The sequence below is a fragment of the Meles meles genome, chromosome 18, assembly GCF_922984935.1.
Source record: "Meles meles chromosome 18, mMelMel3.1 paternal haplotype, whole genome shotgun sequence".
In the NCBI taxonomy this organism is placed as follows: Eukaryota; Metazoa; Chordata; class Mammalia; order Carnivora; family Mustelidae; genus Meles; species Meles meles.
Window position 1 is genome coordinate 30,525,652 of NC_060083.1, and position 23,016 is coordinate 30,548,667.

At 37.9% G+C, this 23,016-nt stretch overlaps 1 protein-coding gene across 5 annotated transcripts in view; it reads right to left on the reverse strand.

Annotated features, from left to right (window-relative positions):
- Window positions 1–23,016, reverse strand: part of VMP1 (vacuole membrane protein 1) — a 141,896-nt gene that overhangs the window by 82,811 nt on the left and 36,069 nt on the right. For all 5 annotated transcript variants that reach the window (XM_045984245.1, XM_045984244.1, XM_045984241.1 and 2 more), the window contains one exon: window positions 833–1,000. In XM_045984245.1, the coding sequence (XP_045840201.1) occupies window positions 833–1,000 (168 nt within the window). The remainder of the gene's footprint in view (window positions 1–832; window positions 1,001–23,016) is intronic.

Below are 23,016 nucleotides of genomic sequence, written 5' to 3' on the forward strand. Positions count from 1 at the left end.
GCTCAGGTTATGATCCCAGGGTCCTGGGATCCATTCCCGCATCAGGCTCTCTGCTCGGCAGGGAGCCTGCTTCCCTTCCTCTCTCTCTGCCTGTCTCTCTGCCCACTTGTGATCTCTCTTTCTGTCAAATAAATAAAATCTTTAAAAAAAAATACACACTTGAGTGAATTTGGCATAATGAAAAAAAAAAAAAAAAAGAATGCTTTGTATAGGTTAAAATAATCTGCCATTGAACATACAGTCCAAAAGCTTCCCAAAATGTACTTAGGCAAACCATAAAAAGAATAATTGGTACAACTTAAAGTAAGCTCACCATAGACAACAGCCATATAGTCTGATACTTTACTACAGTAAAGTTAGGTTTATTAAGAAATATCTGACCTTACTTCAGTATCATTAACAACTCAGAAAATGAAATAAGCCCTCTAAGAATCAACACAGAGTATTTAAATATAAGAGAGAGACATAATGTTTACTAGTGTGGGTCTGATACATAACCACTTGCTATGTGTTGATCAAATTTATAAACATTGGTAAAATTTTGCAAAGTAGTACAGTTGGATTATCTGTACTCCTTTTCCTTCCTGTTGTCTACTTGGCATCCATTGCTTTGTGGTACCTATGGCTTCATGCCTTCCTTCTGAATGTCATTCATGAATAGGGGAAACTTTAAAGGGTTTTTTTTTTGAAGTGGATAACCGGTGGCTACATGAATTAATTATCTACTGACTTACTAAGTAGATACATATTTGTACTCAATTTCAATGAACTATAACAAAGTTATCAAGATAGTGAGGTTAATTTTAGACAAAGATGAAAATGGACTTCTTACCCACATGCAGGCCTCAATCCTAACTTTTGAGATGATGCTCCACAAAGAAATGGTTCCTTCAATGCCCTCTTCATCTGGACAAATAATCTGATCAGGATAGGGTGGTTCAGGGAAATTAACTGAATTGCATTCATAAGCAGCTAATGTAACTGAAGCTATATGTGGACCCTATAAAACAAATATGAGAAACCTCTGATGAGAAATATTAAGGCAAAAGGAATTATCAACACACATGTCATTTTAACAGTACCTTAATTACTACATGTAAATAGAAAAATCTTAGCTTCTATTTATTTATTTTTATGGGGGAGGGCAAAGGGAGAGGGAGAGAGAGAATCTTAAGCAACATGGGGATCAATCTCACAACTGTGAGATCATGACCTGAGCTGAAATCAAGAGTCAGATGTTTAACCAACTGAGACACAAAGGCACCCCCCAAAATCTTAACTTTTATTTATTTATTTATTTTGTAAAAAGATTTATTTATTTGTCAGAGAGAGAGGGAGAAAGAGAGAGAGCATCAACAGGGGGAGCAGGAGGCAGAGGGAGAAGCAGGTTCCCCAGTGAGCAAGAAGCGTGATGTGGGACTCGATCCTAGGACCCCGGGATCATGACCTGAGCCGAAGGCAGAGGCTTTAACCCACTGAGCCACCCAGGCGCCCCTGTAGTTCAGTGAATTTTGACAAATATATTCAACTGTATAACCACAACCAATCAAGATATAGAACATTCCCAGAGCTACAAAAAAATCCCTGGTGTTGGGGTGCCTGGGTGGCTCAGTGGGTTAAGCCTCTGTTGGCTCAGGTCATGGTCTCAGGGTCTTAGGATCGAGCTCTGTGGCACTGGATTGCGTCAGGCTGTCTGCTCGGCAGGGAGCCTGTTTCCCCCTCTCCCTCTGCCTGCCTTTCTGCCTACTTGTGATCTCTCTCTCTCTGTCAAATAAATTTAAAAAATCTTAAAAAAAAAAAAAATTCCCTGGTTTCCTTTTGTAATCAATCTCCTCCCCCAACACCAGACCCTAGAAACCATGATTTCTGGCTTTATTCTGATTTTATCTATACTCTCATTTGCAAGAATGTTATAGCCTGTGATAAAAACTTCCTGTGCCCTCTTCTTTTGGCATAATTTGAGAATACCGCCTTTTGTCCTTAAAAATAGCTGGTGACGGGTGCCTGGGTGGCTCAGTGGGTTAGGCCTCTGCTTTCAGCTCAGGTCATGATCCCAGGGTCTGGGGATCGAGCCCCACATCGGGCTCTCTGCTCAGCAGGGAGCCTGCTTCTTCTCTCTCTCTCTCTCTGCCTGCCTCTCTGCCTGCTTGTGATCTCTCTCTGCCAAATTAAAAAAATAAAATTTATTAAAAAAAAATCTTAAAAAAAAAAAAAGAAATAGCTGGTGAAGTAACTACCTCACTTATCTTACCCAAAGATAACAGAGCCTAAAACAAAATTAAAGTGTTATATCAGTGAATTTTTCTTTCCTTTTTTTTTTTTAAAGATTTTATTTATTTATTTGAAAGAGAGTGTGTAAGAGAGAGACAGAGAGATTATGAGCAGTGGGGAGAGGTAGAGGGAGAAGTGGACTCCCTTCTGAGCAGAGAGCCCAATGCCAGACTCAATCCCAAGACACTGAGACCCTGACCTGAGCCGAAGACAGACGCTTACTGACTGAGCCAGGTGCCCTGAGTTTTTCTTTTAAAGATTTTATTTATTTATTTGACAGATAGAGATCACAAATAGGGAGAGAGGCAGGCAGAGAGTGAGAGAGAGGAGGAAGCAGGCTCCCTGCCAAGCAGAGAGCCTGATGCGAGGCTCGATCCCAGGACCATGGGATCATGACCTGAGCCGAAGACAGACGCTTACTGACTGAGCCAGGTGCCCTGAGTTTTTCTTTTAAAGATTTTATTTATTTATTTGACAGATAGAGATCACAAGTAGGGAGAGAGGCAGGCAGAGAGTGAGAGAGAGGAGGAAGCAGGCTCCCTGCCAAGCAGAGAGCCTGATGCGAGGCTCGATCCCAGGACCCTGGGATCATGACCTGAGCGAAAGGCAGAGGCTTTAACCCACTGAGCCACCCAGGCGCCCCTGAGTTTTTCTTTTAAAGCAAGTTTTTCCATGGGAGCTTTTGTGTTGCTGCGTTCCTTTACTTTAAAATATTACAAAAATTAATAATAATTGCACTGGTTAAAATGGATTAACATTAGATGTGTGATAAGGGCTTAAACACAATGGTTCTCAAGTACACATGTATGCCAAGGTGAGGGGTCTGCATAAGAACCAAGTGGGGGGGTGCGCCTGGGTGGCTCAGTGGGTTGAAGCCTCTGCCTTCGGCTCAGGTCATGATCCCAGGGTCCTGGGATTGAGCCCCACATCGGGTTCTCTTCTCCGCGGAGAGCCTGCTTCCTCCTCTCTCTGCATGCCTCCCTGCCTACTTGTGATCTCTCTCTCTCTGTCAAATAAATAAATAAAATCTTAAAAAAAAAAAAAAAAAGAACCAAGTAGGGGGTTTACTAAAAATATAAATTTTCAGGGTTCCTGGGTGGCTCAGTTGGTTAAGTGTCTGCCTTTGGCTCAGGTCATGATCCTGGGTGCTAGGACTGAGCTCCACATCAGGCTCCCCGCTTAGCACGGAGTCAGTTTCTCTCTCTGCCCCTCTTCCATTCATATTCTCTCTCTCTCAGATAAATAAATAAAATCTTAAAAAATATATATAAATTCCTGGGTCCCCTAAGCATAGATTTATTCAGTAGGTGGGGATGGGAACTTGTATGTTTTTAAACAAGCTCCTTTAGAATTTCAAATAGGCTAGATTCTTTTTTTTTTTTTTTTTTTTTTTTTATTTTATTTATTTGACAGAGAGATCACAAGTAGGCAGAGAGGCAGGCAGAGAGAGAGGAGGAAGCAGGCTCCCTGCGGAGCAGAGAGCCCGATGCGGGGCTCGATCCCAGGACCCTGAGATCATGACCTGAGCCGAAGGCAGTGGCTTAATCCACTGAGCCACCCAGGAGCTAGATTCTAATAGGCGAGGTTTAGAAACCACTGGGAGAACAGTAAATTAAGGGTCAGAAATTAAACCATCTTGGACAAAGTCACTTAACTTTTCCAGGCCTCAGTCTACTCTTCAGCAAGGCAAAAGAATTAGACTCACGGTTTTATCCAGCTCCAAAATTAAAAAACTCCAAATTTAATTAAATATGTCAATAAAATCTAAGAATAATTTCCAAAGTTCTCATGAGGTGTCAGAGCTAAACCCTGGACATCCTGAACATGTTGCTTTAACACACAGGGTAAAGCACTCTGCAGACATAGTGCCCATACCATAACTTCTGGAGCCAGATGTCTGGTTCAGGTTCTGGCCTCTGCCACTTACTTTCTGAGTCTTGCTTTCCTAATCCATAAAATGGAAATCATCAAATATCTTTAGAATCTACATTCTGGGGATACTGTAAGGTTTAAGTCAATAACTCATATAAAGTACTTAGCTTAGACTAAGCCCTCAAAATGTACTAGCCATTAGTTATTATGAAGAAAAATACTATATTTGTAGAATAAAATTTTGTAGGATAATAAAATATTAAAATTTTAAGTTATATAATAATCTGAACGTGTCATTTATGTAAAAAGTACACATAATTTTATTTTCTTTTGCTCTCTCTATACACATACACATACAGTAAGAGGCCTCTGTATATAAAAGAAGCTTTTTAAATCACAAGGTAAAAGAATTTGTGGTTCAGAGGCACCTGGGTGGCTCAGTCCATTAAGCATCTGCCTTTGGCTCAGGTCATGATCCCAGGGTCCTGGGATTGAGTCCCAAGTTGGGCTCCCTGCTCAGTGGGGAGTCTGCTTGTCCCCTTTCCTCTGCCGCTCTCCCCGCCTGAGGTCTATCTCAGTCGCTATCACTGTCTCTCTCAAATACATAAATAAAATCTTGGGGTGCCTGGGTGGCTCATTCATTAAGCATCTGCCTTCGGCTCAGGTCATGATTCCAGGGTCCTGGGATCGAGCCCCACATTGGGCTCCCTGCTCCATGGGAGGCTTGCTTCTCCCTTTCCCACCCCCTCCCCCGGCTTATATTTCCTCTCTTGCTGTCTCTCTCCCTCTGTCAAATAAATAAATAAAATCTTTAAAAAAAAAACCATAAAATGTGATTTAAAACAAAACTTTCTGTTACATGTTCATAGGAAAAATATATTCATAAATCTAAGCTATGTTTCTCCCTATATGCAACCGGCACTGTGTGTTCACATAAAATCCAAAAAACGAAGTTCTACACTTAGCACTGAGTTAATCAATTATTAGTTTTTTGGGTGCCTGGGTGGCTCAGTAGGTTAAGTGTCTGCCTTAGGCTCAGGTCATAATCCTGGACTCCTGGGATTGAGTCCCACATTGGGGGTCTCTGCTCAGCAGGAGTCTGCTTCTCCTTCTACGCCCCGCTCGCTGCTCATGAGCTCTTTCTCACTCACAAATAAATAAATAAAATCTTTTTAAAAAAATTATTGCTTTTTTTTTCCTGGACCAACAAATTCTATGTGAATTTTCAGTCTATTCCTCTTTTCCTTGAATTTTAATTCACAGAAATCCATAAATAGCAATACTTACATTTAAAAAATAACTACATAAGTGCTTTTGATCAGTCATTTTTTTCTCAGTCACATTTTCCTTAAAAATTATGATTAACCGTGAAATTCACAACTTCTTTGAATACTATATGCATAAGAGATTTCACAATTGGGGGAAATTATTACTTTGTGATTCTTTAAAAAAAATAAGCTTAAAGTTTGTGGAATTCAGAATAATTGAATTAGGTGAAAAATTTCTTACTGCACACATAGCTAAGTATCAGATGCAATTAAAAAAAACACTATAGTGTCTACCTGTAATATTTGAAAACATGAAAGAAAAATGTGATACCAGTAAGTAAAAGAGAAGAAATTCAAGGGTTTGTCTACAATATCCCCACATAATTGTCCCCTTTAAAATGTAGGAACAGTTTGCACCTCAACTCTAGAAATGAACTCTCAGTGAACAAAATTAAACGGTCCTGGATGCTAAACTAAGATTTCTGTGATACAAAGGAAAGAAAAAACTACATTTCTATTCTAGAAATACAGACAAAATATGGACTTCAACAGATCAAACACTTTATCCAAGATAAAAGACTTATTCACAGTTTCAATTTTAAATAATTCTAAAAAGGGTAAATTTCAGCAACCCGATGAGAATTTTTTCCCTAAAGAAAGGACAGTTCATTCACACAACTAAACCGATATATACTTTCCATAACCACATTAATAAGTCATGATTACTCAGCCTTAGAGCAGATGTGGTGGTTCCCAGCAAAATAGAGACAAATAACTCAGCTTCTTATCCTTTGTTCATTCTCAAGAGCCCATTTAGCTTGTACCTTGACCATTTAGTTAAAACTATGCTAACTATAAGAAATCCCACAAGTTCTTTTCAATTTTATAGGCTGATGGTTCCTAAATGTAACTGAGTTGACTGAAATAAATATTAGTGTACAGAAAAAAATACAAACGCCAAAACTAAAAAATGGTTAATTAAAATAATTTTTAAAGGTTACACATATTCAATCTACCTCTTAAGTTTATTTTCAGAACAAGTCCAACTGCAATGTTTCAGATATTAAAGAATCATATTTTAAGTATACTAAATGAAAAAAACAAGGGATAAAGACAAACAGCTACTGTATAAGCAGAAAAGGCTATCTGGACAGAAGGCTATCTGGACAGAACCACCATGAAATGTATTAAAAAACCTCACAATGTACTAAGCAGGAGGTTATGCTGTCCTGTGAGTATGCAGAGATTGATACATATGGGTTAGAGGTCCTGGCCTTTGGTTAGGGGGTTTTCTGAATCAGATCATGAAGTAAGTGGTACAGACTTTTACATCTACGGTAATCTAGAAAACTGCACAAAGCATATGGAGCAATTCTTTTCAGGCACTGTATCACAGGCAGTACATGATTTCTGACTGCTAAGAGAAGGGATACAAATGAGGAAACCCTATGATGACTCTGGCTTTTCATTTGTAGACACGTTTCATATCTATAGCAAAATCCAAAGAGAAAGAACCCAAGCAAAGCAAGGTGGTCTTGGGGCACCTGGCTGGCTCAGTCTGAAGAACATGAACTCTTGCTCTCGGGATTGTGCGTCTGAGCCCCACAATGGGTATAGAGATTACTAAAAATAATAAACAAACAAACAAAGCATGGTGGTCTTGCTGAGTTCAGGAGTAAACCTGAGTTTAGGGAGGCTGAGTAGCTGAAATCTGTGGGACAGAATACTAATGAAGAGGGAGCGATGCAGAGAAAGAACTCTAGAAATACTCATAAGGTCCCCTTGAGACTTTAACATACAAAGCTACATTGCAAGCAAAGGTGAGATTCCATTAGGCTAGGCAAAATACAAGCAATGGGAAAACAACTAACATGGAGTTGTAAGCTAAACAATTCCTAGAGTTCACACAGAACTAGGAAACATTTGTACTTCAACCTGCTGAAGTGGAGAGACAGCATTCAGGGAAGACCTTGGAAAGAGCCTAGAGTAACAGTTACTCCAGATAGCCATAACATGTTTTTAAAAAAACCCTTAAAGAGGGGCGCCTGGGTGGCTCAGTGGATTAAAGCCCCTGCCTTCGGCTCAGGTCATGATCCCAAGGTCCCGGGATCCCCCCAGTCAGGCTCTCTGCTCAGCAGGAAGCCCGCTCCCCCCCCCCCACCCGCCTCTGCCTGCCTCACTGCCTACTTATGATCTCTGTCTGTCAAATAAATAAATAAAATCTTTAAAAAAAAAATAAAAACCCTTAAACAGGTCAAGCCGATCCATAGGTAACTTAACTGCTCACCAAAACAAAAAAATTGATGCTCTGTAGAGGAAGACAACAAAATCCATATAATCAGCAATATAATACATGTCCAGCATCTATTAAGAAACAACTTGATCTGTGAAGCATGAAAATATGACCCATAACTGGAAGAAACATTAGTCAATACAAACAGAAATATCAGAAATAATGGAATTAGCAGACGAGAACCTAAATACAGTAAACATAAATATGTGCAAGGATTTAAAGCAGCAATTGGCAAACTTCAAATATGGACAAAATCTGACCCACAATAGTTTTATGAAGTTCAAAGAATACAGCCATGTGCATTCATTTACAAATCATGTCTGGCTAATACTGTGCACAAAAGCAAAACTGAATAGCTCTGAAAGACGCTATAGTTCACGAAGTCTAAAATATTTACTATATGGCCTTTTACAGAAAAAGTTTGTTTGCTGATACAAAGGAAAACATAAACACATGAGGAAAGAAATGAAAGTATAAAAAATGAAACTTCTTAGGGGTGCCTGGGTAGGTCAGTCAGTTAGGCATTTATTTGTCTTCAGCTCAGGTCATGATCCCAGAATCCTGGGATCAAGCTCCATGTTGGGCTCCCTGCTCCGTAAAGAACCGGCTTCTCCCTCTCCCTCTGCTGCTCCCCCTACTTGTGCTATCTGTCAAATAAATAAATAAATAAATAAATAAAATCTTAAAAAAATAAATAAGAGAGAGAAAGAGACTTCTAGGGCTGAAAATAAAACACCTGTATAGAAAAATTCATTGGCTAGATTACCAATAGATTAGAGGACTGCAGAAGAAAATATTAGAGAACTTGAAGATAGGAGAATAGAAAAAGTATCCAAACTAAACGATATAGAGAATAAAGGTCATGAAAGAAATAAACCTCAGTAACCCGTGGAATAATACCAACCAGTCTACTATACATGTAACTGGAATTCTAGAAAGAGAGGAGAAGTGTGTGTTGGTGGGGAGGAGTGTGTGCAGAAAAATAACAATCCACCAACTCACAGATCTAAGAAAGTCAACAAACCTCAGTCAAGACAAATACAAATTAAAACTTAAATCACTGAAAATCATCATAATCATAATATAATCAAATTGTTATAACTCAACAATGCTGAGAAAATCTTAAAAGCAATCTGAGGGATGAAGATAAATTATCTACAGGGAAATACAGATAGGACTTCTAGTCAGAATAATGCAAACCTAAGACAATGGAATTATTTCTCGGAGGTGCTGAAAAGGGAAAAAAAAACCCTCTAATTCTGGGAAAATATATTTAAAAAAATGAAAGTAACATAAAAACATTTTCAGACAAATAAAAGCCAAAAAAATTTGTTCTACCAGATGAAAATTTTAATGTACACAAAGGAGTAAGGAGTACTGGAAATAATACAAGACCTTTCTTCCTCATTAAAAATCTCTTCAAAAATATCTAGCTGTCTAAAGTAAAAACCACAGCATATGTAAAAGTAAAATATATGATAACAACACTATATAGTATGGGAAGGAGAAAAGAGAATATACTATTCAAAGCAGTTATATATACTAAAAAAATGCTCAGTCCAAAAAAAAAGATAGATAAAGAAGAATAAGAAACAGGTAGGACAAAGAGTTTGAGGATACACGTAAACCCAGTCATATTGATAAGTACATTAATTATAAATGTACCAAACATACAAGTGTAGGGCAGAGAGTGTCAGACTGGATTAAAAACAAGACCTCAGTACATGCCATCTATAAGAAGCCCATTTTAAACATCAAGACCCAAAAGTAAAAGTAAAGGGATGAAAAAAGATAACCCATTTAAAATAATAAAAAATATGCAGTGGCCATATTAATATCAGATAAAGTAGGCTTGAGTACAGGGCATATTACTAGAGGATCAATAATGACATTTCATAATGATAAAAACACTAATTCTCAGGAAGTCAGAACAATCCTAAGTGTGCAGGCACTTAACAGAGTGTAAAACACATAGAGCAAAAACTGACGGAACTGAAAGGACAAATAAACATCCCCAATTACAGCTGGAAATTTCAATATCCTTCTCTTATTAGTTGATAGAACAATTAAATTGACAACTAGTATGGCTACAGAACACTTGAACAATATGGAACACTCCACCCAACAATAGCTAAACCCATATTCTTTTCAGGAACACATGAAACACTCATCAAGATAGACCGTATGATGTGATACAAATTGAATCTCAGTGCATTTAAAAGAAAGTGCCATGCAGAAAGGTAAAGATACAAGGAGCACTACCCAAGGAAAAGTGGCAAGTTTAGGTTCTTGACGGTTATTATCTCCAGTTAAGGTCAGCAGCCTTTAACCTATGAAGTGGTAATCAAAGGAAGCTAAACAGCTACATTTAACCCAGATTGTTATTCTCCTTCAGAGGAAGGTCTATAAATTCCCTAGAGATCAAGTCATAAGTAACATTCACTAACTGTACTCATAACCCCCAAGAGTTCCTAATTAATGTCAATAGAAGATTGCAATGAAAAGTTATACTCTCATCAAAGAGGCAAGTTTTAGTTTTGTTTTGTTTTGAAATAATTCAGTATAGTCATTCTAAGTGAAGTCACCTCAATAAGATAGTTCAGCTATTTGTGACATATCAGACATCTGGCTTTGCTTCAGTTCAAAACCTCATATATCTAGTCTCATGAGATGCATGACATTATATTTTCCAAAGTTTTGACCATGGAATAATTTGCCTTGTTCAGGATAAATGATGTTTGGTTGGCCAGGGAATAGCATGTCTGGGTGAGAGCAAAATCATAGTGTAGGAAGGGTGTGAGATATTCATGCTAACCCCTGAAAAAAATTACATTAGTAAAATGACAAACTTGTATGTGCACTGCTGCTTCATTAAAAAAAAAAAATGTTTTCTGCTTTTGAACTTTACTGTTGGATTTACTTGGGGGCCTTTGTTTCTTTTTGTTTGTTTGTTTCTTTCTTTTTAAAAGATTTTATTTATTTATTTGACAGAGATCACAAGTAGGCAGCGAGGCCATCAGAGAGAGAGAGAGAAGAAGGAGGCTCCCTGCCCAGCAGAGAGCCCGATGTGGGGCCCGATCCTAGGACCCTGGGATCATGACCTGAGCCGAAGGCAGAGGCTTTAACCCACTGAGCTGCCCAGGCACGCATGGTGGGGGGGCTTTGTTTCTTGCAGAGCCATTTTTAAAAAGGGAATATCTAAAATGGTGATATTAGTTAATTGTTAGCCTATTCAGGCATAATTCTTTATCGACCAAGATGAAGAATATGGTGTCACATTAAAAGTTCAGTATGTGTATGCATGAGTTTTTTAGGGAAGATAAGGGGACAGACAGACATTCTTCACCTTAGGCAGCTCCCTTAGAACTGATAACACATTCCTAAAGACTAGAGTTGTTTGTACAACATCTGTAATGTCAATTCATAGTCTAATCCATCATCCACACACAGAAGTCAAGTGAGATCCCAAAGGCAAAACTTCCAATTAATTTTGTCTGGAAACTTTAGGGCAAAGGTAATAAAATCAAGAATCCTGTGCTGATTCACTGGGAAAACATTTGTTTGCCACACTCCTTCACTAAGGAACAAAAGGAGTCAGTGGTTAGTCTGGAATGTGATTCATTAGGAATATCTGGGTGATAAATAAATGAAAGGAGATGACCAACGGTTGTCTGTACAACTTGCAAAACCTTTGTTTTCTTTAAGTCCGACGTTTAGGGGACTTCAAAAATGCCTTTGCAAACAGGAATTCTACTTCTCAAATTCTTTTAATCATTGCTTTTCTCATCATAGTCAGAAAACAACTTACTTAAGGTTATGGTGTACAGCAAATCATTCTAGAAGGCTAGAGCATATAACTATTAATTCCAAATGGGCACAAAAACATTTAACTAGTGTTTATATTATTTTTGTGAGGAAGGTCCCAAGTTTACAAATTAAGCCTCTGGTCCCGCTCTATAAAATGCAGCATCACTAATGCCCAAGCAGTAATTTGGGCATTAATGTGGGTTTGTTTTCTGAAAATGCTAGTAACTTACCAGATATAATCAGACTTCTATCTCACATTCCTCATTTGATTAGCAGTCATAGTAGAAATAATAATAGTAATAATGCCTGCACATCTTAGGTAACAGAAAGAATATAGGAGATTCTTATTTTAAAAAAGATTTTTTATTTATTTTAGACAGAGTGCCTGCGTGTGCACAACTGGGGGAAGGCGTAGAGGGAGAGAATTTTCAAGCAGACTCCTGGCTGAGCATGGGGCTTGATCCCACCCCCACAAGATCATGACTGAGCTGAAACCAAGATTCAGATGCCCAACTGACTGAGCGACCCAGGTGTCCCTATATGACATTCTAAAGCAAAAAACTGTTATGGTAAGTATAAAACTGCTAACCAAAACAAAAAAATGTATAGTAAATTCTATAGTTCAAGACCCCAAGTTACAAGGACATGCAATTGAAGTCATTTTTATTATACTGAAATAATCCATAAGGTATGTTTTTTTTTTTTAAAGATTTTATTTTTACATAATCTCTACACCCAATGTGGGGCTCAAACTCACCACTCTAAGATCAAGAGTTGCATACTCCAACCACTGAGCCAGCCCCATGCCCCTAGATATGTTTTACTTTTCTTTTCTAAACCTAAGCAATTTTAAAAAAAAATTATTTATTTATTTGGCAGAGAGAGAGAGAGAGAGAGATCACAAGTAGGCAGGGAGGCAGGCAGAGAGAGGAGGAAGCAGGCTCTCCACTGAGCAGAGAGCCAGATGTGGGGCTCGATCCCAGGACCCTGAGATCATGACCTGAGCCGAAGGCAGAGGCTTTAACCCACTGAGCCACCCAGGTGCCCCAACCTAAGCAATTTTTGATCAGAAAGTTGATTTAAGTGTTCAGGAGAAGTGGACCACATATTTACAGAGAACTTTAAAAAGGTTATAATAAATTGCTTAAAATATATACCTAACACAGCAGAATTCAGTTAAACTAAATCTCCTCACTTTTTTTTTTTTAAAGACTTTATTTATTTATTTATTTGACAGACAGAGATAGTAGGCAGAGAGGCAGGCAGAGAGAGAGGAAGAAACAGGCTTCCTGCGGAGCAGAGAGCCTGACGTGGGGCTCGATCCCAGGACCCTGGGATCATGACCTGAGCCAAAGACAGAGGCTTTAACCCACTGAATCACCCAGGCACCCCCCTCACCTTTCTTTTAAGCATACATTAATAAACAGTGATTTAAGGGCAGGAAGTTGCATACCCGTCTATGCATACCCGTTTTGTTTTGGGACATCTGGCCCTATCTCCTGGAGACCCTGGTTTCTTCTTTTGATGTGGTGATGTAAGAGTTAATAGATGAATCATTCCTTGGGGAAAGGCAGGGAAAGAGCTGATCATGCCTTCATCAAAAAAAAGCACAAACAGACCTTTTCTAAGAAGGGCCTGTTTGGTTTTCCCGCAAGAGCCCTGAATCACTGCATACTTATAGACAGAGTCATTATACCTATACAGAGCAGTATCAAGTTATACTAGAATCCTACTTTTGCCAATGTCTCCCCTGTTTTTTTGTTTTTTTTTTTCTTCTTACAGAGGGAAAGACGGTGAGCAAGAAGCAATAGTCAGAAGTCAAGCAGGAAGAATAGTAAAGAGGTTGGCTAAGAATTTTTTAGAAGAATTATTCTACCTCATGGCATTAAACAATTACTCTAATATTTCTTTAACTGAACCTACTTCACTATTTCATTTAAATCCATACCCATGCAGTTTTCCAAGTAACATTTACTTTAGGCATTAAATAGCCAACAGTCATTAAGTATAAGAAATGTCTACATTTAAGGAAAAAAACAGCTTTTTAATAGCACACTACAAAGTACTATATACATACTATAAAGTACTTGTTCCTTAAAGGAAACAGGGCGCTATATACAGAAGATTTCTATAAATATTCAATAGCAATCAAGAGGTCAGATTTTTTTAAATTTGTAATTTTTAGCACAGACTTCAGTGATGAAATACTCCTAAACTTTAAAGCAGAAACAGGCCTCTAAATCTTATACTAAGGCAAATATCTCAAATTAACTTTATATCTATTTTATAAAAAGAAAAATATTTTTTCTATTACAATGGTTACATTAAATAAATAATTCATTAATACTATTCAGATTGTAATGCCTTGATGTTATAGCTTCTAGTATATGTGCTGCCGAAGCGAGCACGATGTTATAGCTTCTAATAAAACCTGATTTGTCCACATTGGAATGAATTGTTCCAAAGCTCTTCTACATCCCAACTGCATCTAGACAGGGCAATTCTACTATTTTCAATATGTGAGTATCTCTAATTCCGATCCCCAAAGGTGAGGGAATTCGATGGTTAAAATATATACAAAAAAGGGGGTGCCTCCGTTGGTTAAGTGTCTGACTTCAGCTCAGGTCATGATCTCAGGGTCCTAGGATAGAGCCCATGTTGGGTTCCCCTGCTCAGCAAGGCATCTGCCTGTCCCTCTGCACTTCCCCCTGCTGGTGTTCTCTCAAATAAATAAAATAAAAACTTAAAACACACACACACACACACACACACACACACATATATGACACACCAAAGGGGAAAGTTATCTGTAAAATATATTCAGCCTTCTCTTTATAGCTCAATATTTGGGTGCCTTTTACCATTATTGTTGATAGGTATTGTTTCCATTAGATTTCATTTTCTAGGAGCTGGGTTTATTTGAAAGGCATAGGCTTGTTAAGGCTTTGTCCAGGAAACTGCTCCACCTAGTGTCAAAACTGTTCACATATCACATTATGAGACGTTAATTCTTGCCAAAGGACTCACTCTCTTTGCTATTTATTGTTAAACACAATAGACTTTATATATCGTAAATGGCACTTACAGTTTACAAATGTTCTTTAATCATCTGCTTGTCTTGTAACATGGTGAATAATAATGTACGTGCATATAAGGAGCATGTCTAGGATATATTTCTCATTGTCAAGTATCAAAGTTCCTGTTTATGTTACCCTGGTTGATTACAGGATTATGAATCATATTTTTCTAGTAATGGGAAGTAATTCTACAGTGGCTACTGAAATAACCCATCAGTTTTCTCAATTGTTTATAACAATCTAAACTTCACCCACAAATTACTTTTCAAAATGACTGCAATTGAAAAACGAGCATTTAATAACTGCACACATCAATGATTACAACATGAAATAAGAATTAAATCTTGCTGTCATCAGGCACATCATTTAAAGGAATTTTCCCACTTTCCTCTTCACGCAAAGTTAATTTATTTTCCCTTGATGGTTTTCTAGACCATTCAAAGATTTGCACAACTATATTCTCTTCTAAAAACACCATGTTAAGTCTAATATTATGACCTGGAAAAGAGAAGTGGGGATTCCTTTTTTCTTTTTTTTTTTGGCAAAGGGATGAGTAAATGCATGTGTCTTGTAAAAAAAAATCCTTAGAAGGTGGCTAGGTCACTAACCCTGTGAGTTAGAGCAAGGGTTAACAAACTATAGCCTGCAGAACAAATTCAGTCAGGCCACCTGTTTTTGTGAATAAAGGCTGATTAGAAAACAGTCTCATTCTTTTCCACACTATCCATGGATGCTTTCTCATTGCAATAACAGATCTGAGGAGTTGCAAAAGAGACTATATGGCCTAAGAGATTTATTATCTGGCTCTTTGCAGAAAAAAAAATGCTGACCAGTGAGCTGTCTAGCCCTGGGCCAGACCATTATTAAGGTGGAAATTTTGATTCATCCAAATAGAGATGCATCAAAGAGGTTAACAGCAGCAACATTACCTTCATTAACTTGCTTTTACTCTGGGCATAATTTCCACTAGTAAATAAGCATTCCTGGATCACTCATATTCTAAATTTTCTGAAAGGAAACCCGCTACACGCTTGTTAAGACTAAAATAGATTTGTTAATGGATTTCTGAAAATGAATATCCAAAAGAAGAGTGCTTAGAAGGCGCAATCTGAGAAAAATCTGCCAGCTACAGAAGGCTTTTTACATCTGATCTACTTTTAAAAAACATGAATAAAGTAAATGAATGAAGTAAGTAGGCTGCACTACTTGTCAGGGAAAATTCATCATACAAAGGAACAAAAAATGCCTGCATTAGAAATAAAATTGGTGCTCCCTTAATTTTTTATTTTGTTTATTTATCTGAGAAAGAGACTGCACAAGCAGGGTAAGTATCAGGTGGAGGGAGAGCGAGAAGCAGGCTCCCCACTGAGCAGGGAGCCCAATCTGGGGCCTGATCCCAGGACCCTGGGATCATGACCTGAGCCTAAAGCCTAACTGACTGAGCCACCCAGGTGCCCCTACAAATGCTACTTAATTTCTAATTTGTTATTTAGTAAGGATACTTTTCTTATATGAAAAAATAACATACCTTACTATACAGACATACCAGAGATCATAAGCATGCTCATATACACTAAATGAAAAACAAAAGCACATTTTAAGTCATTCATTGTGCCGGTGTTTTTCTTTTTTCTTTCTTTTTTTTATATATTTTATTTATTTGACAGAGAGAAATCACAACTAGGCAGAGAGGCAGGCAGAGAGAGAGGAGGAAGCAGGCTCCCTGCGGAGCTGAGAGCCTGATGCGGGGCTTGATCCCAGGATCCTTGGATCATGACCTGAGCCGAAGGCAGAGGCTTTAACCCACTGAGCACCCAGGCGCCCCTGTTTTTCTAAATTTAAGTAAATTTAATGCAAAGAACATAGTAGAGTGTTGTTTATAAAGCAGAGAGTAAATGTAGTTTTATTTGCTGGGGAAATAAAGAGGCTGTAGTGATGTTCAATACAAAACTGTTACGCAAAATAAGAAAAAGCCATATACAGATTAGGTCATTTTTCATCAATAGTCGTAACAGTCAGACATTAGGGACAGTTGGTTTTGCCAATAAAGGAAGTCCAATTATTCTGCCTTATTCTGCACACCCCCCAGGATTTTTCAAAGATTTTATTTTATTAACTTATTCAACATACATTTATTGAACACCTAGTATGCACCAGATACTATTCTAGATACCAGAATACTGCAGAAAGCAGGGTAGAAAAAATTCCTGTCCTTAAGGAGCTTATATTTTATATATTTGGGTTTTCTTAGAGGGGAAGGGGCAGAGGTAGAGAAAGAGGGAATCTTAAGCAGGCTCCATGCCCAGTGTGACGCTTGATCTCACAATCCTGAGACTATGACCTGAGCTGAAATTAAGAGTTAGATACTTAACCGACTGAGCCATCCAGGTGCCCCAAGAGCTTATAGTTTAGAAGTGAAGCTCATACTTTAGTATCTGTATTTTATAGCATATTAGGTTTTCTTATTTCAGCTACTTGCACTTCCATACACAAGCCAATCCCTCAAATTTGAAACCCTTCCTGCTGTCACTGCTTTAAATCAGGTAATTACTACCTCTCACCTGGACAGCTGTCTTGTAACTGGACTCATTTTCAGTTGCTTCTCCACCAAATCTACCCTCCACACTGCTGCCAGAGTTATGTTTCTTTTTTCTTTTCTTTTTTTTAAAGATTTTATTTATTTACTTATTTGTCAGAGAGAGCACATAAGCAGGCAGGGAGGCAGGCAGAGGCGGAGAGAGAGGCAGGGTCCCCGCCGAGCAAGGAGCCCAATGTGGGACTCGATCCCAGGACCCCAGGATCATGACGTGAGCCAAAGGCAGCAGCTTAACCCACTGAGCCAGCCAGGCGTCCCCAGAGTTATGTTTCTAAAACTTGTCATGTTAAAACTTGTCTGAACAACTCTTTACAACACATAAACTCCCTAGTTTGATGTTCAAAGCTTTTCACAATTTGGCACCAATCTATTTTCTCACATGAGTCTTCTCTCCATTTCCAAAATCTCCTATTTTCAAGTCTTTGGATTCACTGCCTTTCCTGTAACAAACCCATCTTCATGAACTTTTCCTACTCTTTCTCCAAGAGAATTCCTCCTTATTTTAGGGGTCCCAAACAATTTATGAATATCACTCTTAGAGTACTTACCACAATATCCTGCAGCATAATTATTTATGTAAGATATCTTCTGCTCTACATATCCAGTTCCTTTTGTAATTCACATAGTATCTCAGAGTGTTTTATACTAAGTAACTGTTCAAGCTTTCTGAAGTAAACTGAACTTATTAGTGATGATTTTATGAAAGAATTCTTTTTTGAGAATATGTAAGAATCCATTTGCTTGCAGTCTTAGTTTGAAAAAGTCTCAGAAAAATGAATGTTATCTAAATGAGTATTTCTGATTTCAGGAAGTAATTAGATGCCAAGTTAAAAGAACTATAGCAAGGGTGCCAGGCTGGCCCAATTGGGAGAAGCATGCAACTCTGGGTCTCCGGGTCATGAGTTTGAGTCCCATGTGGGGTGTAGGGATTACTTAAATAAATAAAACTTAAAATAAAATACAGTAACTACAGCAGACATTACTCATATGTATGTAGGCAAACGGACTATAAATTTTTTTTTTTAAGATTTATTTATTTAAGAGAGAGAGAGAGAGTGAACACATGAGTGGGGATAAGGGGCAGAGGGAGAGAATATCCACACAGACCAAATGTGGGGCTCAATCTTAGGACCCAGGGCTTGATCTCAGAACCCATAAGATCAGGACCTGAGTTGAAAACGAGAGTCAGATGTTTAACCAACTGAGCCACCACGTACCCCCAGACTATAAAATTCTAAAACAAAAGAATATATGATACTGAAACAAAGTATTTAAGTATAGCATATATAGAAAAGTGCATTATGCATATATCCTAATGAATTATTATAGCACAAGTATCCTTTATGCAGATCAAGAAACAGAAACACACAATTAAGGGACATGTCCTACTGGCTGTCAGGACTGATTATAAAGCTACTGCAATGAAAACTTTTTTTCAATTGGTTTGTCAATTTCTACAAAGTTCTGACAGATACTGCACTGATTTTGTAGATTAAAACTGGGAGAAATCATGGCCTTGCAATATTGTATCTTTTACTCTGTGAACATGATACACTCCTTCTTTTACCTATATGTTTCTGCTTCCAATGATATATTATAATTTATGTAGAGGCCAACCACATCTTTATTAAATTTATTCTTAGATTTTTGCTTTTTTAAAAAATACTATTATAAATGGTACCTTCTAAAAAATTTCGTTCTCTAAATGTTTCCTGTAGTACACAGAAATACAACTGTTAAATATAAGTTGACCCTAACGTTACATCCAACAATTACACATTACCCTATTAATTTTTCCAGATTTGTGGAAGTTATCACCTCTGTCAATTTTTGCTTTTTATTTTTATTTTTTAAAGTAAGCTCTATGCCCAATGGGGTCTTGAACTCATGACTCAGAGATAAAGAGTTGCATGCTCTGGGGTGCCTGGGTGGTTCAGTCGTTAACTGCCTTCAGCTCAGGTCATGATCTCAGGGTCCTGGGATTGAGCCCCACATGCGGCTCCCTGCTCAGCAGAAAGCCTGCTTCTCCCCCTCCTACTTCCCCTGCTTGTGTTCCCTCTCTCGCTGTCTCTCTCTCCATCAAATAAATGCATGAAATCTTTAAAAAAAAAAAAAAGTCACATGCTCTACAGACTGAGCCAGAGAGGTGCCCCAAGTTTCTTTTTATATGTTGAGTATACATTATTAAACAAATATAAATTTATAACTGTTATATCTTCCTGGTGAATTCAATCTTTTATTATTAAGAATGGATGCATTCTGGGGCACGTGGGTGACTCAGTTGGCAGAGAGAGAGCATCTCAAGCAGGCTCCATGTCCAGCATGGAGCCTGATGCAGGACTTCATCTCACGACCCCAAGATCAAGTCTCAAACGTTTAACTGAGTCATCCAGATACCCCAAGCATGTGATTCTTAATATCAGTTCAGGTCTTGATCTCAGGGTTGTGAGTTTGAGCCCCACACTGGGCTCCGTACTGGGCATGAAGCCTACTTAAAACAACATTAGAAAAAAAAAAAAAAAGAAAAAGAAAAAGAAAAAGGATGAATGAATGCATTCTATTAACACTTCTTGCCTCACACTCTACTTTGATTTCAATATAGCTACATAAGCTCTTCTTGGTTGACATATGAATGGGCTCATTTTTTCCCCATCCTTTTACGATTAATCTTTCTGTGTATTCATATTTTATGTATGTAGTTTGTATACAGCAAACAGTTAAATTTTTTAATAAAGAGTTTATTTATTTGAGAGACAGAGAGGGAGCACAAGCAGGGGGAGGCTCCCTGCTAAGGAGCCTGACATGAAACTCAATCCCAGGACCCTGGGATAACGACCTGAGGTGAAGGCAGACACTTAACCAAATGAGTCACTCAGGCGTCTCCATTAAATATATTTTTACATTTATTTGTACAACAGGAAGGAATATTTATTTGAGTTATATTTACATAATCATTGATATATTTGGATTTAAATCTACTAGTGGATGCTTACACCTCATCCTGCCTGTTTTATGTTATTTTTGTCCTTCCTTGCCTTCTTTTGGCTTGGTTTTTCATTCTTTCTTTTTTTTTTTTTTTAAGTACGCTCCATGCACAGCATAGAGTCCAATGCCAGGCTTGAACTGACGATCCTGAGATCAAGATCTGAACTGAGATCAAGAGTCAGATGCTTAGCTGACTGAGCCACCCAGGTGCCCTTGGCTTGGTTTTTAAAAAATTACTGAATTTTGAAGGTGCCTGGGTGGCTTAGTCAGTTACGCCCTGGACTCTTGATTTCAGCACAGGTCATGAGCTCAAGGTTGTGAGATCAAGCCCTGTGCTGGGCTCCATGCTGGGTGTAGAGCCTGCTTAAGATTCTCTCCCTCTCCCTCTGCCCCTTCCCACTGCCCACTCGAACTCTCTCTCTCAAAAAAATAAATAAATAAAAATAAATCTTAAAACTACGAATTGTTACAAAAGCTAATTGTTACTATTAGCTTGATAGTTACATATTTTTGTAGTGCTTAGCCTATACATTATAAGTCCTTGTTTATTACAGTGTTAGAGAAATTAATATTTTGCCTTTAATAGGGCAATGCAAATACCTTAGAAAAATCTTCTGTAATTTCAATTATTAAGTATCTGATTTGTAGATGCTATATTTTAATTCTCTTTATATATTTTAATCTTTCAAGACATTATCATTACTGCTCATCTTAATTTAAATTTCTACCTATATTTACCCTTTTCTTACTTTTTAATCCTTCCTGAATTCTCTGGGCTTCAATATAGAATCACTTTCCTTTGATTTAAAGAACACCTTTTAGTATTTCCTTTAGAGAATGTTTGCTAATATCTTAATTTTATAGGTCACAGGCTACTTCGAGTATAGACTCCTCTGCTGTTAGCTCTTTTCTTTTACCTTTTACAGATACCATTCCAGGGATGCCTGGGTGATGCAGCTCATTGGGCCTCTGACCCTCGGTTTTGGCTCAGGCTGTGATCTCCGAGTCATGAGACTGAGCCCCGAGTTGTGCTCTGTGCAGAGTCTACTTGGGATTCTGTCTCCCTCTGCTTCTCCCGCCCTTGTGCTCTCTCTCTCAAATAAAAAATAAATTTATGGGGTGCCTGGGGGGCTCAGTCAGTTAAGTGGCTGCATTTGGCTCAGGTCGTGATCCTGGTGTCCTGGGATGAGGCCTGCAAGGGCTTCCCTGCTCAGTCGGGAGTCTGCTCCTCCCTCCCCTTCTGGCCCTTCCTCCCTGCTCATACTCTCACTCACTTGCTCTCTAATGAATAAATTAAAAATCTTTTTTTAAAAAACTGCATCTTCAAAAAAAAAAAAAGACAACATTCTACTGTCAGCTGCTGACTTCTCAACAAAATCAATGACAACAAGAAATCAGTCTTACTGGAGTTTCTTTGCAGATACTATGCTTTTTTCTCCATTTCTTTTTGTTCTGGACATTCTTCTCTGGCCTATTTTACAGTTTACTAGCCCTGTTTTAGCTATGTCCACTGAAAGTCCAATAATAGAGTTCTTAATTTCTGTTACTATATTTTTTTCAATTCTAGAATTTCCATTCAGCTTTCTTTTATAGTCTCCAATTCTCTGCCAAAATATTCAAACTTATTTTTTATTACCTTGAACACAGTGCTTTTAGATTAAAATATATGTATAATAACTTCATTAAATAAATGGATCTGTTTAGTGGATCCACCCCTGTGGATCTGTTCCTATTATTTCTTTGTCTTGATCAACTTATCTGGTCTCCTCAGATATCTGATTACTTTTGACTGAGTGTGGACTTATATATGAAAAAAATAAAGTTAAGGTGAAGACTAGGATGATTTTATTTTCCTTCAGACTTAAGCCTGAACTTTAGTCCCTATAAAGGCTAATATACATCAAATCCATCCTTACCTTTAAAGTATGGCCCCTTACGGTTCCAATGCAAAGCATTCAGGTTTATCAAGGCATTTCATTGTCCAGTATCACCTCTCAAGGCTTCCTCTTTAACACTAAGGTTGGCCTTGTAATTCTTTGTTTGTTTGTTTTTTAATCTTGATAATACCTTTAAACAGATGTTTTTAAATTTTATTAATCTTGTAAAGATTCTTTCATGAGAAAATTGATCCAAATTGCCTAACCTCTCATCACTGGACATGGAACAATAATCAGTGGTTTTCAACTATGCTGACACACTATTGCATTATAAATCAATTGTGAGAAATGTTGCTGCTAATTTCTTAAGAATAACAGCTGAAGTGGGGTGCCTGGATGGCTCAGTGGGTTAAGCCTCTGCCTTCAACTCAGGTCATGATCCCAGGGTCCTGGGATTGAGCCCCTGCATTGGGCTCTCTGCTCAGCAGGGAGCCTGCTTCCCCCACCCCCTCTCTGCCTGCCTCTCTGCCTACTTGTGATCTCTGCCAAATAAATAAGTAAATAAAATCTTTAAAAAAAATAGCTAAAGTACATAAAATGACTGCTTTTAAAGTAAAATCAGAGTAAGAATAATGATAGTAGTAGCTATCATTTCTTGAGAGCCTTATATACACTCACCACTGAACTGAAAAGTATACATATGTTATTTCATTTAGTTCTCAAAACAAGCTTTTGCAATAGGTACTATTATTATCATTCACATTTTCAGTTGAATAAACTGTGGTTTAAAAGTTAAGAAACTTGCCAAATATCACAGTTAGTAATATCTGATCAGGCATTCAAACCCAGCTGATGATTCTGAATATCCTTTATCAAGTTCCATTATAGGAATGAAAGATTTTAGTCCCATAACAAAATCACCTTCAATCACTTGCATATTCCTGAATAATAAAAAAAAAAGAATGGAATT